This window comes from Manihot esculenta, chromosome 12 (assembly GCF_001659605.2).
Source record: "Manihot esculenta cultivar AM560-2 chromosome 12, M.esculenta_v8, whole genome shotgun sequence".
In the NCBI taxonomy this organism is placed as follows: Eukaryota; Viridiplantae; Streptophyta; class Magnoliopsida; order Malpighiales; family Euphorbiaceae; genus Manihot; species Manihot esculenta.
This window is the reverse complement of record NC_035172.2, coordinates 36,654,072-36,675,384: the sequence shown is the minus strand read 5'-3', so window position 1 is coordinate 36,675,384 and position 21,313 is coordinate 36,654,072. Positions and strand designations below refer to the sequence as shown.

At 32.3% G+C, this 21,313-nt stretch overlaps 3 protein-coding genes across 8 annotated transcripts; 2 read left to right on the top strand and 1 right to left on the bottom strand.

The window, feature by feature from the left end:
• Positions 1-1,778: 1,778 nt before the first annotated feature.
• LOC110627303 (psbP domain-containing protein 2, chloroplastic) lies at positions 1,779-13,249 on the bottom strand. Of its 4 annotated transcripts, none has more exons than XR_006352719.1 (4): positions 12,066-13,249; positions 11,870-11,982; positions 11,566-11,744; positions 2,997-3,133 (listed from the first exon to the last, which is right to left on the bottom strand). XR_006352719.1 is itself a non-coding variant. In XM_021773566.2 (2 exons), exons 1-2 carry the CDS (start codon positions 5,080-5,082, stop codon positions 2,882-2,884), a joined length of 726 nt encoding a protein of 241 aa, XP_021629258.1. In that variant the 5' UTR covers positions 5,083-5,294; the 3' UTR covers positions 2,641-2,881. The 4 variants fall into 4 exon arrangements, 1 of the variants encoding a protein (XP_021629258.1); XR_006352718.1 differs by lacking the exon at positions 2,997-3,133 and adding an exon at positions 9,632-10,151; XR_002489869.2 differs by lacking the exons at positions 11,566-11,744; positions 11,870-11,982; positions 12,066-13,249 and adding exons at positions 1,779-2,004; positions 4,609-5,295 and having other exon boundaries at positions 2,814-3,133.
• Positions 5,818-10,116, top strand: LOC110628262 (NAD-dependent protein deacylase SRT2). The gene is made up of 8 exons (XM_043962272.1): positions 5,818-5,934; positions 6,015-6,373; positions 6,475-6,540; positions 7,194-7,239; positions 7,726-7,886; positions 7,984-8,113; positions 9,086-9,250; positions 9,985-10,116. Exons 2-8 carry the CDS (start codon positions 6,123-6,125, stop codon positions 10,114-10,116), a joined length of 951 nt encoding a protein of 316 aa, XP_043818207.1. The 5' UTR covers positions 5,818-5,934; positions 6,015-6,122.
• LOC110628620 (NAD-dependent protein deacylase SRT2) lies at positions 5,847-21,223 on the top strand. 3 transcript variants are annotated; one of them, XM_043962271.1, is made up of 12 exons: positions 5,847-5,931; positions 15,923-15,983; positions 16,080-16,284; positions 16,384-16,449; positions 17,103-17,148; positions 17,651-17,811; positions 17,917-18,046; positions 19,019-19,183; positions 19,921-20,048; positions 20,565-20,664; positions 20,758-20,827; positions 20,945-21,223. In XM_043962271.1, the coding sequence occupies exons 1-11, from the start codon at positions 5,896-5,898 to the stop codon at positions 20,806-20,808; spliced, it is 1,149 nt and encodes a 382-aa protein (XP_043818206.1). In that variant the 5' UTR covers positions 5,847-5,895; the 3' UTR covers positions 20,809-20,827; positions 20,945-21,223. The 3 variants fall into 3 exon arrangements, 2 of the variants coding, with proteins under 2 accessions (XP_043818206.1, XP_021631084.2); XR_006352717.1 differs by lacking the exon at positions 5,847-5,931 and adding an exon at positions 15,519-15,838 and having other exon boundaries at positions 20,528-20,664; XM_021775392.2 differs by lacking the exon at positions 5,847-5,931 and adding an exon at positions 15,521-15,838.
• Positions 21,224-21,313: the final 90 nt, after the last annotated feature.

Genomic DNA, 21,313 nt, shown 5'->3' with positions numbered 1-21,313 from the left:
TTTAATTTGAGATAAAATTTTATAAAAATAATTAAAAGAATTTAGAATTTGTAAAAAGAAATGAACTTCTAGGCAAAAATTAATCAATTTATTTTAAACATTAATCAACAATTAAAATTTTACGTTTTTTCAAAAAAAGCTGATAATATTCTAAAAAATTTAACATTGAAACTCAATTTGTTTTTAATTATATGTTTTATCTTGGCCTATTTTTTTATAGTCTATAATTCATATTCAAGAGGGGAATAAAAAGGTTAATTGAAATACCCATTATAGATATATTTTTTTTATTTATAAAAAAATACTAAATTGAATTATCTGTTAAAATAAATTTATTTTAACTTTATTTATTTAAATTATTTAAAAAGTTTATATATATTTAAAATTCTTAATTCTTTTTATTGTAATTCAACTAAATCTTAAAAAACACGTTACTTACGCCTTATAAAACTGAAAAATTAAAATAATGATTTTCATAAATAATATAGCATCAATTTAAAAATAACTAAAACATTTTTTTTTATTTTAAATCTATTTATATAATAATTAATTAATAAATAAATAAAAAAATTACTTTTACTCTATAAAATTAAAAAATTTAAAAAAAATACTATTTAATTTTTATAATATAAAAAATCTCATTAGTAGCCCCTTTTATTTTAAAAAATATATTAAAATATTATGATATTTTAAAAAATTTATTAATTAATCTTTTTATTAATTTTAACTATTAAATATTGTAAAAAATTTTAAAATGTTGTTGATAAATTAATTGGTAGATTTTGAGAAATCAATTAATAAATTTTTTAAAATTATAAAAATTAAATAATAAAATATTTAAAATATTAAAATATTAAAAATATTTTAATATATTTTTTAAAATAAGAGACTTGTTAATGAATTTTTTCCTATTATAAATTAGATTTGATTTTTTAAATTCAAGCTTAAATAAAAATATAATAAAAAATATTATAACATTTGATTCGATTTGTTGATGTGACTTAAAAATAAAAAAAATTTTTGTTTGCCTATTAAACTTAAAACTTAAATAATGTATTTTGGATACCAATATTGATATAAAAAATCTAAAATTTTTTAGCTATTTTTATTTTTTATAGTAATTTTTAATTTACCACTAATTTCAATAAAAATTACAATTAATTTTAATAAAAATTATAACTAAATTTTATATTTATTAATTTTTTATTTTCTAAATACTTTATTGGGTATTTATAATAATAAATTATATCATATTTATTATAAAAAAATAATTACATAATAAATAAAAAATAAAAATTATAGTCTTACTTTTTATAATTGTGCTATTAATATTCTATTATAACTTAATAGTATAAGTTACGTTTCCAAGTAGAAATATTGTTAAAATATTGTATTAAGAGTATACATAATTAAAATTTAAAAAAAAAAGAGAATTATAACTAAAAAATAGAAAAAAAATTCTATTATAGTTTTTTTTACCAAACAGTAAGACATGAAAAAATTAAAAATTTGGAGTTCTACCTTTTATTTAAGGCGTGTTTGCATGAAAAAGTTCAAATTTTTTTGCTATTTTATAATTTAATTTAAAATTTTAAAATTATAAATTTTTATTGTAATTATATTTAAGTTAAATTACATTAATTTTTAAAATTTTAAATTTTTTTACCAATAGCTATTTACATAGCATATGAATAGCAAAAACTTAAAATATTAAAATGAAATTATTCTCAGGTACTACATCACAGAAAGATAGTTTACTATAAACGAAAAGAAAAATGTACAAATAAGAAGACATGTAGATTCAACCTATAAAATTCTTAGTTCATGATAGACCAATTCAAGGAAGAAAAACCTTCCGTACAAGTATTAAAAGCTTAAAACATCAGGCACGCAGAGCTTGCAATGCCGGAAAATGAGAAATATCTATGGATTAATGTTTCAACTTTCTTTTTCTTTCCTCCTTTATGGGCTGTGCTGCTACTACACGCCAACTTCCAACAAAATCTTCAGAATTCAGGCAGACAGATTTTCAATTACACAACAAAATTTTAGTAGTAGCTGGATTGGTTCCAACTTCTGAAGGCATTAGCCAGAATCTTGCTGATTTATGTAGATGGAGGAAAAACAAAAGGAATGTAACAAGAAATGGGAGAAAAGAACAGAAAGCCAACATACCTATAAAATTTCAATAAAATAGAAACATTGTTCTGAATGAATTTTGCACTTCTCTAGGATTGTTGCTTATATTTACATTGTCATATGAGTGTATAGGTTAGAATCTGCCAGACAACCATGAAGCCTTATCTTCACAAGAATGCTAAGGGACTATCAATTCCTTGCTATCCAGCCAGTCTTTGCATCACATTATAATCTTAGGGCGTAACTATATGCATCAGTCATAATTTTACTTTAAAAGGTATATATTTAAACCAAGATGAAATGGCAAGCTGAGATGTCAAAATAACATTTTTACAACAGGATTGCTGTGGAAGATCACAATTCACTTATCACCTTATTTATTTCAAATGCCTATGATGACATTCTTGGACATCCTACGTGAATATACCTTGCATGCACAAACAGCCAGCAAATAAAACATACAGTGCAGACTTACACGTCAGCTAGCAGATGCTGGAATATGCAAACTCAAACAAAACCCTTTCTATTTTACCATTTATGAATTGGAGAGAAACAACTATAGCCTATAAAAACTCTGACATGATACATGAACGAAAAAAAAAGAATCTATTCATATTATATAAGTTTCATTGCAACTTGATATAAAGTTATTATGGGATAAGCACATAGGTTACCTTTGTCTTCTCAGGCAGAAGTGTACATTATCAAGCAGACTGTCTTGAAAGCAGCTGCTATGAATGCATTATGCTGTGTTAAATGAATGAAGCACTTCTTCCAACATCATTCTTGTTTGAGTATCAAGAGGATTCTCTGGTTTGTCTGCATGTGATATGTTTAGCAGGTAAAGCTTCTTAGAGGTCACAAATGCAGCTGAGAAGATTCTCTTCATCCCTCCCCTTGTGCTATCAACTTTATACTCAAATTCATATACTTGTAGACTTCCATGGCCTGTTCTCTCAGCTACTCGAATGACTTCTGCTTCTTTTGTACTTTCCTGTAGAAGACAACATATTTTTTATACAGCTTCCTTCCATAAAGTATAAGTCCGCATCATTCGTTAAATATATTTAAAAAAAATTATTAAAGTAAAAATTTTCCCCATTCAGAATTTCAATTAATCTGTTTCCTGAAAGCAGCAGGGAAGACCAGAAAACAGCAATGTGGAGGGGCCACAAGACCTTTTGAGTTCCTTCATTCATCCCTACAAGGATGTACCCCCAGCATCAAGCGTAAACATGCACAAAAAAAAAATGCAAAAATGCACCAGCCCCCTACACTACTCCCTCCCCATCACCATTTGATCCTTTAATAAGTTGGTTCAAGAATCCAAAACTTGCACATCCAGAAGCAAAGTTGCACTGCACGAGTTCAGGGAAGAGGTCAAGGATGGATTTCTCATCCCTGTGCTTGCTGTGCTAGTAAAAGACAAATAGTGGTGAACACAACCATTGGCTGAGAGGTCCTATTCCATAAATGTTCAAGCGCATTAGAGTTACATAATCAAGTCCCCAAGTTCGCAACTCTCTCATAAATAAAGAACTTTTGTTGTCTTAGACTTCTAGTTGTTGGGTGAGATGAACTGAGAGGAGTCAGATTTACAATACTCCTCATTGAGCAATCCAGGATGAAGAGACATGCCACTAGATGTCCATCTCTGAGGTACAAGTATTTGTTGTTCTATAGGGTGCTATACTTTATTTCATACTAACATAAATTCCTACAAAGCATCTAGTGTAATGGCTCAAATATCTGAGGTGAGAACCAGGTAAACTGTCAGAAGATCACTGATTTTGAACTAATTCATCAATATTTCTTGTCAACTTAATATTGAATACTGAGTTTGATGTTAAATGACAAGGAAGTGGAGAAATACATAATTTATAGTAAAGAAGCTTTATCTAAAATTTGAAGGTAATATTGTCTCAAGCAGTCAATACCTTATTTTCTGTGATTTAGCACCTACTAAATGAAACTTGATGAAGTCCTACATTTTCTTCAAGCATGCACCAAAGATATCTCAAACTTTATTTCGTTTTCTTTTAAAGTCCCTAAACAGTGATTCAAATTGAACCATCCAACAAGTTCGCAGGTCAGTATAGAGACAGAAGACAGAGACTGTACAATGTAGATTTAAAGTTGCCTAAATCAACCAATAGAAGACATAAGTTCAATCAATTCATTTCAAGAAAACAAAATCTAAATCTCCAAAATCAACAGGAGAAGCACATTTTTTTTTTTAATGAAACGAAAAGCATAAAGTTCAACGATTACCCCTGCATTAAAAGCATTAAAGAACCTTGTGGGAGTTTTCACCATTATGATGAGAGCTATGAAAGGGAAGGGAACCTATCAATGCAGCTAATCATTGCTCCTAACCGAGAAGAAGAAGAGCTCAACGATTGCCAAACGGAATATCGTGAATAGACGATACCCATCATTTTTCTTGGTCGCGTTGAACTAAACACTTACCTTACGCTTTTCAGCTTGAATAAGCTTGTCAGCCACAAACTGAGGAGTCCCAAATTCACCAAGGCTGGTGAGACGAACTGGGCTCACCACAACCCCAACATTGTTACTTGCCTTGTTTATCTCCTCAAACAACACAGTTGCTCCTGCTTTATCCACCTTAGCATAAGAAGAGGGTACGAGGAGAGTGAATCCTTCCTTGGGATCCGTGTACCTCTGCAGCTGCTCCAATTCCACAGCCAAAATGGTCTTGGAAGTGTTGGGTAAAGACTCAGTAATGATTAGAGCAAGAATTGCAAGATTTAGCTTTCTCTTGCTTGAGCAAAATGACAATGGCCGTGGGTCGTCGTTTCCCGTAAATAGCGAAGCTTTGGGCAATGAAATTGAAAGTAAGGTTTTGGGGAAACAGGATATTGGGCCGTTGCTTTGATGGTAGGGAGCTTGAGTCGAGAGGGCGAAGCAAGTCTGCAAAGCCATTGATACAGAAAGAAATTAAATTGCCTCGGTACAAGTGTGGTGAGACTAAGAAACCCCACAATTCGAGGAAAAATGAGCTGAGAAGGTCGCGGGCCGCACGCTTGGGTGGTTTTCGAGGTTAAAATCACCGTACATGTGACATATGTCATCGGCTAGACAAGTCGAGGTTAATTTTTCATAGATTTTTTTATATTTCTTCCATTCTTCTTTTTATTTTTTTTAAGGGGAAAACGTTATTTTTTTTCTTCATCATCATTCTTTTTATTTTTATTTATTTTTTTTTCATTCATCATTATTATTTTTTAATTTTTTAATTTTTTTTAAAATAGAAGGAAGTTGGACTATTTTATTAAAAAAATAATGAAAATATTTTAATAAATATAAAAAAATAAAAATATTTTAATAATTTTTTAAAAATATAAGGACGTATAATATTTAAAGATTAAATAAAAAATTTATTTGAGGGCGTTTGACACATGAATGTTTATGTAATGAACACTTTTGAGTGCTTGTGAATGGTGTGCCACATGGGTACTTTCCGGCTTATCGAGGGCTGCGACAAACCTAGCCTGTTGATTTTAGCTGAAAAGTACCAAGCCGGGGCCTAAGGAGTTGGCCTGTTGATTTTAGCTGAAGAAGTACTAAGCCAGGGCCTACAGGAGTTGGTATCATTCAAAATGATACCAACGTATCATGCTTTGAGATCCTGCTCAACACTCTCCCAGACTTGTTAATAATGACTAGCTTTGGAAATTTCTCTTCTCTGCCAAAGTCCGACCAGATTGCTTCCGCTTCTTCTCATCAGTCATCACTATGCTTCTCCATTTACCTTTCTATACACCCTTCTCTTAAGTGTTCCTCCCCCTCTTCCTCGAAAATAAAATGATTGTGTGTTGTGTTCTTGGGTTTTGATTTCTGTATTCTTCTTGCAGTTGAAATTTAATATGCAGGCATACACAAGTGGAAATTTTCTGGGGATTTTCATTAGAGGCAAGTTGGATGAATTCATTTTAATCTTTGATGGATTTTAGCATCACATCATGATTGACATAATCTCTTTTCTTCTAAAATCTTATGGGATTAAAGATTTTGTTCAATCGTCGAGCAGCGGAAGATGGACAATTCCTTTTCGACCTTATGTAAACTTTGTACGAAGGAAATGCCGTATCTCAGTTCCTGGGAATGAAAAAAATGGGCCTTCAAGCTACTTGAGGGACAAGAAGATAGTTCCTTATTCAGACCCTCCCAGCAATACGGATGTTAATCTTTTGTATCAATTTTTTGATCGTAGGTAGTATCTTATATATCTAGCTTCCCGTTGCAATGTCCATGAGCTTGCTCCTTATGTAATTTTAACTATCGATTTTCCTTTTTTTTTTTTTAATTGTGTAGCACTAACCTTGTGGTATTGACTGGAGCTGGAATTAGTACAGAGTGTGGAATTCCTGATTACAGAAGGTTTGGTATCTTCTCTGCAAACTGTCCGTTAGCTTTCTAATGTTTATTGTTATGAGGTCCAGTTTATTTGATGCTCTTTTAAACTATATCATAGGTTTGAATTAGTAAGATGGATAATTTTAACAAAATGATTTTTGAAGTTTTGCTCAAGTTGCTATTTAATCACTTGCTCACAGTTTTACATGCTTCTAGTTTATCTTTTTTATGTCTACTATCATCTAGAAGGGTATTGTTTTCCTGACACTGTCTTCAGTAACAGTAAGCGATTTTTGAAACTGTATTTTATTATCTTCTCAGCTTGTGCTTAGTGTGTGCCAATGACCAGCATTTTCGTGTTATGAGGGCAACTGTGGATGTGGCTAGGTTTTCTTGGTTGTTTGATTGATCTAACGAATCCCTCATTTTATATGTTTAATTTCACCATTACCCTGTTATCCCATTATTGTACCTGTCTTGGATATGAGTAAAAAAATTTGTTCATCTTCTTCTCCCTTCTCCCTCCCAGTCCTAGAGTTGTTATTGCAGTTAAACCTTTTTATGCACTCAATAATCCTCTTCTGATTGTTTCTCAATGCATACAAAGTGGAATTTAACTCTGCTGAATAAAAAATATCCATATGCACTCAATTTATCACATTCTTATTTTGTTGCAGCCCAAATGGAGCTTACAGTTCTGGTTTCAAACCAATTAATCATAAGGTGATCTGAAGGCATGTGCACACTATCCAACTCTTTCAGCGTTGTTCACCGTTGATAAGGGTTCAACGAAAACAGATGTTAAAGATGGAGGACTGGAATTAGAGAACTGATAACATGAGAGAACTGCTAGGATAGTTTTCTGCAATAGACACTAAGCAAAACTTAAATTCTTCAGGAATTTAATGAAAATTTCTTTGATTTGACAATGGTTGGATATCATCTATCTAAACCAAAATGCTTAGAAACTTGCTATATTTTGATTAATCAGAAGTAACTTCCTATATGTGTTTTATGCCTTCATGAATAATTTACCATTATCAACACAAATGAACTAAAACGTTATCCTTAACTAGTTGTGTTTAGGGAATAATGTGGATAGATAATGCAGCATAGATGACATTATAATCATAATAGTTAACAGGAAATTTCCGGGGTAAACATTTCCTTTTCTATGCTTTTCCTTTCCTTGTAACTTTCCATGAGCAGGAATTTCTTCGTTCAAGTCGGGCCCGCAGGCGGTATTGGGCTAGGAGCTATGCTGGATGGAGACGGTTTACTGCTGCACAGCCTGGTGCAGCTCATTTTGCTTTAGCAGCACTAGAAAAAGCTGGCCGGATCAATTTTATGGTCACTCAAAATGTTGATAGGTAAATAGCTGTGTATAGCTGGTCTCTTCTCTGTGAAGGGTATAATGTGCAAGCCTACTGGGGCTAACTTTTGTAATTGATCAATATCCTGTTTCAGACTACACCGTCGTGCTGGGAGTAATCCACTTGAATTACATGGAACTGTCTATTCGGTCATTTGTCTAGACTGTGGTTCTTCCTTTAGTCGGAGCTTATTTCAGGGCCAGCTGAAGGCCCTTAACCCAAAGGTTGGTTTTCTGCAATTTTTCTTTTGTAGAGCGAATGCTATTTGGACTTCTCATATATATGGGTAAATTGCTATTTGTCCCAATATTTTTTACCGACAAATTTCCCGACCTGATGTGACATTATTTTGTTATAGTCTCTTTTGAAATTTGAAAAGTGTATTGTTTCCTTAAATTTAAGGTCTAATTTATTGTAGTGGTACAATCAGTGGTATAATAAGTGGGTATGAAAAGTGGCAGTGAAAATAGTCATGCTCATGTATGTGCACAACCTTCGGATCAAAGCTTAAAAAGTAAATTTATCAACGACTCTTATTTCATAGTGATCATCATCATAGGCTTTGTATTTTTTTCTTTTTTGTTTTGATGAACAGGACTTTGCACTTTTGGGCTTAACTTTTGCATTAGATTAATGTCATCTTGTAAGGCGGTCATTGTTTGTAGGATGTGGACCATTGGAATTAAGACAGAGTTGAGGTACTGCTTGAAAAGCTCACATGCAATAATTTTTTAAATTGAACATTGTGTTTTAACATTAGATTTGAGGACAAGGATTAATTATAAGCTTGGCAGGGTTTATAATTAAACCCTCAATTAACGGGAAGGTTGGGGATATTTGGCTTTTGATTTAGAGTAGGGCTCTTCAAGGTCGGCTTACATCCCTCCACCCTTGCCAATGGGAGCTACATGCAGCCTGTAACTGTGTATACTTTGAAGATATTTGTACCTAATTTCATCTCTTATAAGCACTCTATTCATCTGTAGTAATGAAATTTAGTGCTAGTCTCCTTACAGCTCATCTAAGTTCTCCTTATTTATTACATTTATCATACTTTCATCTAACTTTTATCTACCAAACCTAATCATTTCATTTATCACATTCATCTACCTAGGTGTCTGCAAATTCATATTTTGGTCATGTTACTTTAATGAGTTGTTTGTAAAAGGCTTACTAGCAAATTACTACAACTGCAGTGGGCTGCAGCAACTGAAAGCTTGGGTTATGGAAGTCCTGGATCAGACAAAAGCTTTGGCATGAAGCAGAGGCCAGATGGCGATATAGAGATTGATGAGAAATTCTGGGAGGAAGATTTTCACATACCTAACTGCCAAAAGTGCAATGGAATGCTAAAACCTGATGTAATGATTGTCTCATAAATTAAAATTATCAGCTTGGTATATGTCTGGGGTGCTTCTATTTTTTGGATATTCCAGTGCAAAATCATTACTCATTTTGCATTAACTGTGATTATGATAAAGGAGATGCATAACTGAGAGCCCGAATTTTTACTAACAATCTTCTTGGCTATCTCAAAGGGTAATCTGCTGGTACCTACCAACTTTTGTATACAAACAATCTGGGTTGAGCTTTGAGAGCTTAGGTTCCGCTCCTTAGATTTTCACAAAGCTTGATCTTTGCTTATTTAGAGTTTGTTAGGCTTTCGCTAGGCTCAAGCTTGGCTAAGATTTAGCTCATTTATTGAGCTTATGAGTTTGGTTCCCTTTTAGTTTGTTTATTCAAGTTTGTGAATATATATATATATATAGGGGTTATTGTTATTGTTATTATTATCATCTAAACCTTATGGCTGTAAATGGAGAAATGTTATTGTGGGCTGCTTATGGTAGCTTACATGGATTCATTTTAAATTATTTGATTAACAAGTGATGGAATTAGTCACTCATATGAACAAGTTTGTAATAAAGGTTCTAATATTTTATTCGTTGATATAAGTTTAGCTTTGTACTTGCAGACAAACAATATGCTTCCATTCATGTTCCATGTGTGTTTTTATGATCTCTCTTCTTTTACTTGTGAATTATACATGTGACAAATATTTGAAACATTTAACTGATTTTTTCAACCGTTGAAGGTTGTTTTCTGTGGTGATAATGTTCCAAAGGATAGAGCAGACAAGGCAATGGAGGCTGCAAAAGGATGTGATGCATTCCTTGTTCTGGGATCATCTCTAATGACCATGTCTGCATTTCGACTTGTTAGGTAGATATGTATATTGCTTCATTTCCTCGTAGGATCAGGCTATAAAAAATAAATTAAAAATTTCCGAGTATCAAACAACTTTGTTCACAGAAGAATCCATTTTACGGTCTTTATTGCATAACTGTTATGGGCAAATAGATTAGGAAACTTAATTTGCTATGTTATATTAATTCTTGAATGATAACAGTTGCAAGTGTACAAGCAAAAAGAGAAATTAATAACATATTTTACCACTAGGTGGGATTAACTGAATATGCATCATGCATTCTGCAATAGTGCGGTTAATTTTTTTTTTTTTTTCAATTTTTAATCTCAAAGCAATTTACATTCATCAAAAGCTGTTGCTGATGAGAGCTTTATTGCACTAGTGCCTAGATTCTGATGTGGAATCCTTAATAGTTATTTCCATCTGTTTTATTATTAGTTTAACTAACAAACAGTGACGAGACTAAAGCATGTTGTTTTCATTTATGCAAGTTAAAGGTGATGAAGCTTTTGAAATTGAATGTCACAGGGCTGCTCAAGAGGCAGGTGCTGCTACGGCAATTGTAAATGTAGGAGTGAGTAGAGCTGACAATTTAGTGCCGTTGAGAATTAATGCCCGGTTGGGGGAGGTAAGGTCCTTGGAAACCAACTTGGGAGCTAGATTTGTGCAAGTTTTTGTTGATCCTCAGCATTTTGTTTTAATAACTATGGATTTTTCGTAGATACTGCCTAGAGTGATTGATATCGGATCCCTCAGCATCCCTGCCCTCTAGATATGATATTAGAAACCAGGTAATAACGACTAATTCATTTTCTTCCATTGTTTTCTATCCTCAAAATAGTTCAGTAAATGATAAAAATTGTCTAAGTGCAAGGAATTGAATGGTTCATGTTTTTCTCTGTTTCTAGATGAGGATTTCAAATGAAGGATGCAACTGTATCCATTACACAGTAATTGCGTTTCCTTCCTGTTATAATTATGAAAGCTGAAAAGCATACTAAAGCGATTGACCATTTCTAATTGTATGATTGGATTTTTTTGCTCCCCCCCCTCCCCCCTTCCCAATTTGTTGCCTGTTTAGAGTTGATTAACCAATTATATACAGACATACAGGCTCTGTTAAGAATTATATATAAACTAGATATCAAAATATTTTATATTATTATTTTATAAAATAAATTTATATTATTTTATAAAATAATATGTTTTTTTAGCCTGAATTCAATCCGCAAAATATTTTCACTTTTATATATCACTGGACATAACTAAATCTAGTACTGCTAGGTTTCATAATTGATAACTAATGCAGAATTGACCGTTACTACTAATCCAGATGAATCATCTTTCTGTTTCTCCTTTAATCGTTGACCATACAGAGAATAAATTATTTTATGCAGCTAAGTAGAGTGATTAGATAGCAACACTGCACCCATGAAAATCATAAAAGAAAGCATATAGAAGGCGTACCTGCCACCATATAGAGATTACATCAATGAAAGCAATAACTTCTAAGGCGAATGTGTTGAGAACTGCCCATACATGTACATGCACAAGAAGAGCCATTTAGGAGCAAAATATCCACCATCTTTATTTGTGCCTGTGGATAGTAAGATTATACTCTGCAGTGTTTGTGAACCTGCATATGCCTTTCAGACGAATTATGCAAAGGAAAAAAAAAAAAGAAAAGAAAATAGTGATAATCTGAATTCCATTTCAAAATAGTATCAAGTGGAATTAATCAATGCCCATTTGATTTTTGAAAGAAATCTACCTGAGTACCAATACCAGCAATGAGTCCTATAGTCTCAAGCCAAGCACAACACCATGATGCCAATGGACCCCATCTGGGGCCTGCTAAATGGGCTGCTACAGAGAGCCAGTGGTCTGTTCATTTTACAACCAAGAGCAAGTTAGCCGCCTAAAGCATAGTTTTCTCAAGACATTTGTGTTGGAATTTAATCACATACCACACTACTCCCTCCCCATCACCATTTGATCCTTTAATAATCTGATGGTTGGTTCAAGAATCCACAATTCCACATCCAGAAGCAAAGTTGCACTGCACAAGTTCAGGGAAGAGGTCAAGGATGGATTTCTCATCCCTGTGCTTGCTGTGCTAGTAAAAGACAAATAGTGGTGAACACAACCATTGGCTGAGAGGTCCTATTCCATAAATGTTCAAGCGCATTAGAGTTACATAATCAAGTCCCCAAGTTGGAAACTCTCTCATAAATAAAGAACTTTTGTTGTCTTAGACTTCTAGTTGTTGGGTGAGATGAACTGAGAGGAGTCAGATTTACAATACTCCTCATTGAGCAATCCAGGATGAAGAGACATGCCACTAGATGTCCATCTCTGAGGTACAAATATTTGTTGTTCTATAGGGTGCTATACTTTATTTCATACTAACATAAATTCCTACAAAGCATCTAGTGTAATGGCTCAAATATCTGAGGTGAGAACCAGGTAAACTGTCATAAGATCACTGATTTTGAACTAATTCATCAATATTTCTTGTCAACTTAATATTGAATACTGAGTTTGAAGTTAAACGACAAGGAAGTGGAGAAATGCATAATTTATAGTGAAGAAGCTTTATCTAAAATTTGAAGGTAATATTGTCTCAAACAGTTAATACCTTATTTTCTGTGATTTAGCACCTACTAAATGAAACTTGATGAAGTCCTACATTTTCTTCAAGCATGCACCAAAGATATCTCAAACTTTATTTCGTTTTCTTTTAAAGTCCCTAAACAGTGATTCAAATTGAACCATCCAACAAGTTCGCAGGTCAGTATAGAGACAGAAGACAGAGACTGTACAATGTAGATTTAAAGTTGCCTAAATCAACCAATAGAAGACATAAGTTCAATCAATTCACTTCAAGAAAACAAAATCTAAATCTCCAAAATCAACAGGAAAAGCACACTTTTTTTAATGAAACGAAAAGCATAAAGTTCAACAATTACCCCTGCATTAAAAGCATTAAAGAACCTTGTGGGAGTTTTCACCATTATGATGAGAGCTATGAATGGGAAGGGAACCTATCAATGCAGCTAATTATTGCTCCTAACCGAGAAGAAGAAGAGCTCAACGATTGCCAAACGGAATATAGTGAATAGACGATACCCATCATTTTTCTTGGTCGCGTTGAACTAAACACTTACCTTACGCTTTTCAGCTTGAATAAGCTTGTCAGCCACAAACTGAGGAGTCCCAAATTCACCAAGGCTGGTGACCACAACCCCAACATTGTTACTTGCCTTGTTTATCTCCTCAAACAACACAGTTGCTCCTGCTTTATCCACCTTAGCATAAGAAGAGGGTACGAGGAGAGTGAATCCTTCCTTGGGATCCGTGTACCTCTGCAGCTGCTCCAATTCCACAGCCAAAATGGTCTTGGAAGTGTTGGGTAAAGACTCAGTAATGATTAGAGCAAGAATTGCAAGATTTAGCTTTCTCTTGCTTGAGCAAAATGACAATGGCCGTGGGTCGTCGTTTCCCGTAAATAGCGAAGCTTTGGGGCAATGAAATTGAAAGTAAGGTTTTGGGGAAACAGGATATTGGGCCGTTGCTTTGATGGTAGGGAGCTTGAGTCGAGAGGGCGAAGCAAGTCTGCCAAGCCATTGATACAGAAAGAAATTAAATTGCTTCGGTACAAGTGTGGTGAGACTAAGAAACCCCACAATTCGAGAAAAAATGAGCTGAGAAGGTTGCCGGCCGCACGCTTGGGTGGTTTTCGAGGTTAAAATCACCGTACATGTGACATATTTCATCCGCTAGACAAGTCGACAGTAATGGCTTTATTAGCTGATTTGAAGGGAATTATGTGAAATTAATGAAAATGATCAATTGCAAAAAGTTAAATTAAAGTGAAAAAAAAAACACGACTTTATTTTAATTAAGAAAAAGGCTGTTTTTATAAAATTAGGATCGGGTGAATATAATTTTATCGGTTTAGAGTCGGTTAAAATTTATTTATTGATTTAGGGATCGCCTGCTACATGGCAAGCGAAAAGAGGACCTGGCGTCTATTTGACAGGCGCAGGTCCAACCGAATTTAATTTTTTATTTTTAATTATTAATATATTATAATTAAATATTTATATTATATTAATTTAAAAATATTATATTTTTATAATAATAATTTTTTTATATAATTTTAATATTGTAATATTTAATAAATTTTATTATTATTTTTTAAATAAAAAATTATTGATATTATATAATTTTAAAGTTTAATTTTATTGTAATTAGATGTATAAAAATAATTTAATTGTAATTGAATGTATAAAAATAATTTATCGTATAATATATATTTATATAGTGATAAATTTTTTTATTATTTTAATAAATTAATATATTAATACTGTGATTAAATAGTATGAATAATCTTGTATACGTTTAATCACATGATAATATTATTTAATAACTCTCCAAAGTATTAAGATAAATTAAAAATAATTATTATATTTTATAAAAATATTTTAATATATAAGAGTTTAATAATAAAAGACTGAACCTAAAAAATATTTACAATATAATATTATTGTATACAAGATCACTTTATTAAATTTTTTATAGTATATATTTATAAAATAATAAAATTTTTTTAATAGATTAATACAATAATTCTGTAATTAAATAGTACCGATAATTTTATACACATTTAATATTATTTTATAATTCTGCAAAGTAATAAAACCATTTATAAATAGTTATTATATTTTATAAAAATATTTTTAATATATAAAAATATTATAAAAGTTAATAATAAAGAAATACACATAAAAATATTTAGAATTATAATATTAATATGCTATTAAATTTATACAAAATTATTTAATTGAATTAATTATTTAATTTATTTATTTTTTTAATAAATTATAAATAATTTATATAAAATATTTAAAATTATTATATTATTTTGCTTTTAAAATATTTAATTAAATTTATTATTTTTAATAAATTATAAATAATTAAGTGATCACATATAATATTTAATCACAATATAATTTTATTCTATAATTCTAAATAACAGTTTAATAAAAAGTAAATTTAATTTTTATAATTTTAAATATTCATATTAATTAGTTTAGTTATTTATTTTTAATTAATTATTTAAATTATAGTATAATTTTATTTTATAATTTTAAATAAAAGTATAATAAAAATAAATTTAATTTTTATAATTTTAAATATTCATATTAATTAATTAATTAATTAATTTTTTTATTAATTATTTAATTTAATACTTTTATATATATTTAATTATTAAATTAATATAATATAAATATTTAAAGTCGCGCCAGAACACAATTGAAAAAAAACAAAAGAAAATAAACTTCCCGAGATGCCAGGCGTCTCTTGAAAAGCGGTCAAATTTGGCAGCTCCAAATCGATAAATAAATTTTAATCAGCAAAATTATATTCCGCCGACCCTAATTTTGTAAAAAGCCCGAAAAGGAGAGTGACAGTCCTCTCCATGCCAGTGGTCTTACCAACGGCACAGGAGACAGAAACGTGGAACAACGGAAACAGCTAACTGCTGTGCTGTGCTCCCCTTGGTTCCTCCAATTCTGAGGCCAACCACCTCCAAAGCAAGCTTTGGTGATTCAAAAAAAAAAAAAAGCAAGCTTTGGAAATTTCTCTTCTCTGCCAAAGTCTGACAAGATTGCTTCCGCTTCCTCTCATCAGTATCACTATGCTTCTCCATTTACCTTCCTATACACCCTTCTCTGTGAGTATTCCTCCCCCTCTTCCTCGAAAATAAAATGATTGTGTGTTGTGTTCTTAGGTTTTGATTTCTGTATTCTTTTTGCAGTTGAAATTTAATATGCAGGCATACACAAGTGGAAGAAATTTTCTGGGGATTTTCATTAGGGGCAAGTTGGATGAATTCATTTTAATCTTTTATCGATTTTAGCATCACATCATGATTGACATAATCTCTTTTCTTCTAAAATCTTCTGGGATTAAAGATTTTGTTCAATCGCCGAGCAGAGGAAGATGGATAATTCCTTTTCGACCTTATGTAAAGTTTGTACGAACGAAATGCCGTATCTCAGTTCCTGGGAATGAAAAAAATGAGCCTTCAAGCTGCTTGAGGGACAAGAAGATGGTTCCTTATTCAGACCCTCCCACCAATACGGATGTGAATCTTTTGTATCAATTTTTTGATCGTAGGTAGTATCTTATATATCTAGCTTCGCGTTGCAATGTCCATGAGCTTGCTCCTTATGTAATTTTAACTATCGATTTTCCTTTTTTTTTTTAATTGTGTAGCACTAACCTTGTGGTATTGACTGGAGCTGGAATTAGTACAGAGTGTGGAATTCCTGATTACAGAAGGTTTGGTATCTTCTCTGCAAACTGTCTGTTAGCTTTCTAATGTTTATTGTTATGAGGTCCAGTTTATTTGATGCTCTTTTAAACTATATCATAGGTTTAAATTAGTAAGATGGATATTTATAACAAAATGATTTTTGAAATTTTGCTCAAGTTGCTATTTAATCACTTGCTCACAGTTTTACATGCCTCTAGTTTATCTTTTTTATGTCTACTATCATCTAGAAGGGCATTGTTTTCCTGACACTGTCTTCAGTAACAGTAAGTGATTTTTGAAACTGTATTTTATTATCTTCTCAGCTTGTGCTTAGTATGTGCCAATGACCAGCATTTTCGTGTTATGAGGGCAACTGTGGATGTGGCTAGGTTTTCTTGGTTGTTTGATTGATCTAACGAATCCCTCATTTTATATGTTTAATTTCTCCATTACCCTGTTATCCCATTATTGTACCTGTCTTGGATATGAGTAAAAAAATTTGTTCATCTTCTTCTCCCTTCTCCCTCCCAGTCCTAGAGTTGTTATTGCAGTTAAACCTTTTTATGCACTCAATAATCCTCTTCTGATTGTTTCTCAATGCATACAAAGTGGAATTTAACTCTGCTGAATAAAAAAAATCCATATGCACTCAATATATCACATTCTTATTTTGTTGCAGCCCAAATGGAGCTTACAGTTCTGGTTTCAAACCAATTACTCATCAGGTGATCTGAAGGCATGTGCACACTATCCAACTCTTTTACCGTTGTTCACCATTGATAAGGGTTCAACAAAAACTCATGTTAAAGATGGAGGACTGGAAGTAGAGAAATGATAACATGAGAGAACTGCTAGGATAGTTTTCTGCAATAGACACTAAGCAAAACTTAAATTCTTCAGGAATTTAATAAAAAATTCTTTGATTTGACAGTGGTTGGATATCATCTATCTAAACCAAAATGCTTAGAAACTTGCTATATTTTGATTAATGAGAAGTAACTTCCTATATGTGTTTTATGCCTTCAACTGATTTCAGTGATCATGAATAATTTACCATTATCAACACAAATGAACTAAAACCTTATCCTTAACTAGTTGTGTTTAGGGAATAGTGTGGATAGATAATGCAGCATGGATGCATTATAATCATAATAGTTAACAAGAAATTTCTGGGGTAAACATTTCCTTTTCTATGCTTTTCCTTTCCTTGTAACTTTCCATGAGCAGGAATTTCTTCGTTCAAGTCGGGCCCGCAGGCGGTATTGGGCTAGGAGCTATGCTGGATGGAGACGGTTTACTGCTGCACAGCCTGGTGCAGCTCATTTTGCTTTAGCATCACTAGAAAAAGCTGGCCGGATCAATTTTATGGTCACTCAAAATGTTGATAGGTAAATAGCAGTGTATAGCTGGTCCCTTCTCTGTGAAAGCTTTAAGGGTATAATATGCAAGTCTACTGGGGCTAACTTTTGTAATTGATCAATATCCTGTTTCAGACTACATCATCGTGCTGGGAGTAATCCACTTGAATTACATGGAACTGTCTATTCTGTCATTTGTCTAGACTGTGGTTCTTCCTTTAGTCGGAGCTTATTTCAGGACCAGCTGAAGGCCCTTAATCCAAAGGTTGGTTTTCTGCAATTTTTCTTTTGTAGAGGGAATCCTATTTGGACTTCTCATATATATGAGTAAATTGCTATTTGTCCCAATATTTTTTACTGACTAATTTCCTGACCTGATGTGACATTATTTTGTTATAGTCTGTTTTGAAATTTGAAAAGTGTATTGTTTCCTTAAATTTAAGGTGTAATTTATTGTAGTGGTACAATCAGTGGTATAATAAGTGGGTATGAAAAGTGGCAGTGAAAATAGCCATGCTCATGTATGTGCACAACCTTCTGATCAAAGCTTAAAAAGTAAATTTATCATTGACTCTTATTTCATAGTGATCATCATCATAGGCTTTGTATTTTTTTCTTTTTTGTTTTGATGAACAGGACTTTGCACTTTTGGGTTTAACTTTTGCTTTAGATTAATGTCATCTTGTAAGACGGTCATTGTTTGTAGGATGTGGACCATTGGAATTAAGACAGAGTTGAGATACTGCTTGAAAAGCTCACAGGCAATAATTTTTTAAATTGAACATTGTGTTTTAACATTAGATTTGGGGACAAGGATTAATTATAAGCTTGGCAGGGTTTATAATTAAACCCTCAATTAATGGGAAGGTTGGGGATATTTGGCTTTTGATTTAGAGTAGGGCTCTTCAAGGTCGGCTTACATCCCTCCACCCTTGCCAATGGGAGCTACATGCAGTCTGTAACTGTGTATACTTTGAAGATATTTTTACCTAATTTCATCTCTTATAAGTACTCTATTCATCTGTAGTAATGAAATTTAGTGCTAGTCTCCTTACAGCTCATCTAAGTTCTCCTTATTTATCACATTTATCATATTTTCATCTAACTTTTATCTACCAAACCTAATCATTTCATTTATCACATTCATCTACCTAGTTGTCTGCAAATTCATATTTTGGTCATGTTACTTTAATGAGTTGTTTGTAAAAGGCTTACTAGCAAATTACTACTACTGCAGTGGGCTGCAGCAATTGAAAGCTTGGGTTATGGAAGTCCTGGATCAGACAAAAGCTTTGGCATGAAGCAGAGGCCAGATGGCGATATAGAGATTGATGAGAAATTCTGGGCGGAAGATTTCCACATACCTACCTGCCAAAAGTGCAATGGAATGCTAAAACCTGATGTAATGATTATCTCCTAAATTAAAATTATCAGCTTGGTATATGTCTGGGGTGCTTCTATTTTTTGGATATTCCAGTGCAAAATCATTACTCATTTTGCATTAATTGTGATTACGATGAAGGAGATGCATAACTGAGAGCCCGAATTTTTACTAACAATCTTCTTGGCTATCTCAAAGGGTAATCTGCAGGTATCTACCAACTTTTGTACACAAACAATCTGGGTTGAGCTTTGAGAGCTTGGGTTCCGCTCCTTAGATTTTCACAGAGCTTGATCTTGGCTTATTTAGAGTTTGTTAGGCTTTCGCCAGGCTCAAGCTTGGCTAAGATTTAGCTCATTTATTGAGCTTATGAGTTTGGTTCCTTTTTAGTTTGTTTATTCAAGTTTGTGAATATATATATATATATATAGGGGTTATTGTTATTGTTATTATTGTCATCTAAAGCTTATGGCTGTAAATGGAGAAATGTTATTGTGGGCTGCTTATGGTAGCTTACATGGATTCATTTTTAATTATTTGATTAACGAGTGATGGAATTAGTCACTCATATGAACAAGCTTGTAATAAGGGTTCTAATATTTTATTCGTTGATATAAGTTTAGCTTTGTACTTGCAGACAAACAATACGCTTCCATTCATGTTCCATGTGTGTTTTTATGATCTCTCTTCTTTTACTTGTGAATTATACATGTGACAAATATTTGAAACATTTAACTGATTTTTTTCAACCGTTGAAGGTTGTTTTCTTTGGTGATAATGTTCCAAAGGATAGAGCAGACAAGGCAATGGAGGCTGCAAAAGGATGTGATGCATTCCTTGTTCTGGGATCATCTCTAATGACCATGTCTGCATTTCGACTTGTTAGGTAGATATATACATTGCTTCATTTCCTCGTAGGATCAGGCTATAAAAAAAAAATTAAAAATTTCTGAGTATCAGACAACTTTGTTCACAGAAGAATCCATTTTACGGTCTTTATTGCCTAACTGTTATGGGCAAATAGATTAGGAAACTTAATTTGCTATGTTATATTAATTCTTGAATGATAACAGTTGCAAGTGTACAAGCAAAAAGAGAAATTAATAACATATTTTACCACTAGGTGGGATTAACTGAATATGCATCATGCATCCTGCAATAGTGCGGTTAATTTTTTTTTTTTTTTTTCAATTTTTAATCTCAAAGCAATTTACATTCATCAAAAGCTGTTGGTGATGAGAGCTTTATTGCACTAGTGCCTAGATTCTGATGTGGAATCCTTAATAGTTATTTCCATCTGTTTTATTATTAGTTTAACTAACAAACAGTGACGAGACTAAAGCATGTTGTTTTCATTTATGCAAGTTAAAGGTGATGAAGCTTTTGAAATTGAATGTCACAGGGCTGCTCAAGAGGCAGGTGCTGCTACGGCAATTGTAAATGTAGGAGTGAGTAGAGCTGACAATTTAGTGCCGTTGAGAATTAATGCCCGGTTGGGGGAGGTAAGGTCCTTGGAAACCAACTTGGGAGCTAGATTTGTGCAAGTTTTTGTTGATCCTCAGCATTTTGTTTTAATAACTATGGATTTTTCGTAGATACTGCCTAGAGTGATTGATATCGGATCCCTCAGCATCCCTGCCCTCTAGATATGATATTAGAAACCAGGTAATAACGACTAATTCATTTTCTTCCATTGTTTTCTATCCTCAAAATAGTTCAGTAAATGATAAAAATTGTCTAAGTGCAAGGAATTGAATGGTTCATGTTTTTCTCTGTTTCTAGATGAGGATTTCAAATGAAGGATGCAACTGTAGCCATTACACAGTAATTGCGTTTCTTTCATGTTATATTTATGAAAGCTGAAAAGCGTACTAAAGCGATTGACCATTTTTAAATGTATGATCTGATTTTTTTTCCCTCAATTTGTTGCCTGTTTAGACTTGATTAACCAATTATAGACAGACATACGGGCTCTGTTAAGAATTATATTTAAACTAGTCGTTGTTCAGATATCAAAATATTTTATATTATTATTTTATAAAATAATATGTTTTTTTAGCATGAATTCACTCTACAGAAGCAAAATATTTTCTCTTTTATATCCATATTTCAAACTTTAAATTATTGATTATTGATTGATAGAAAATAGAT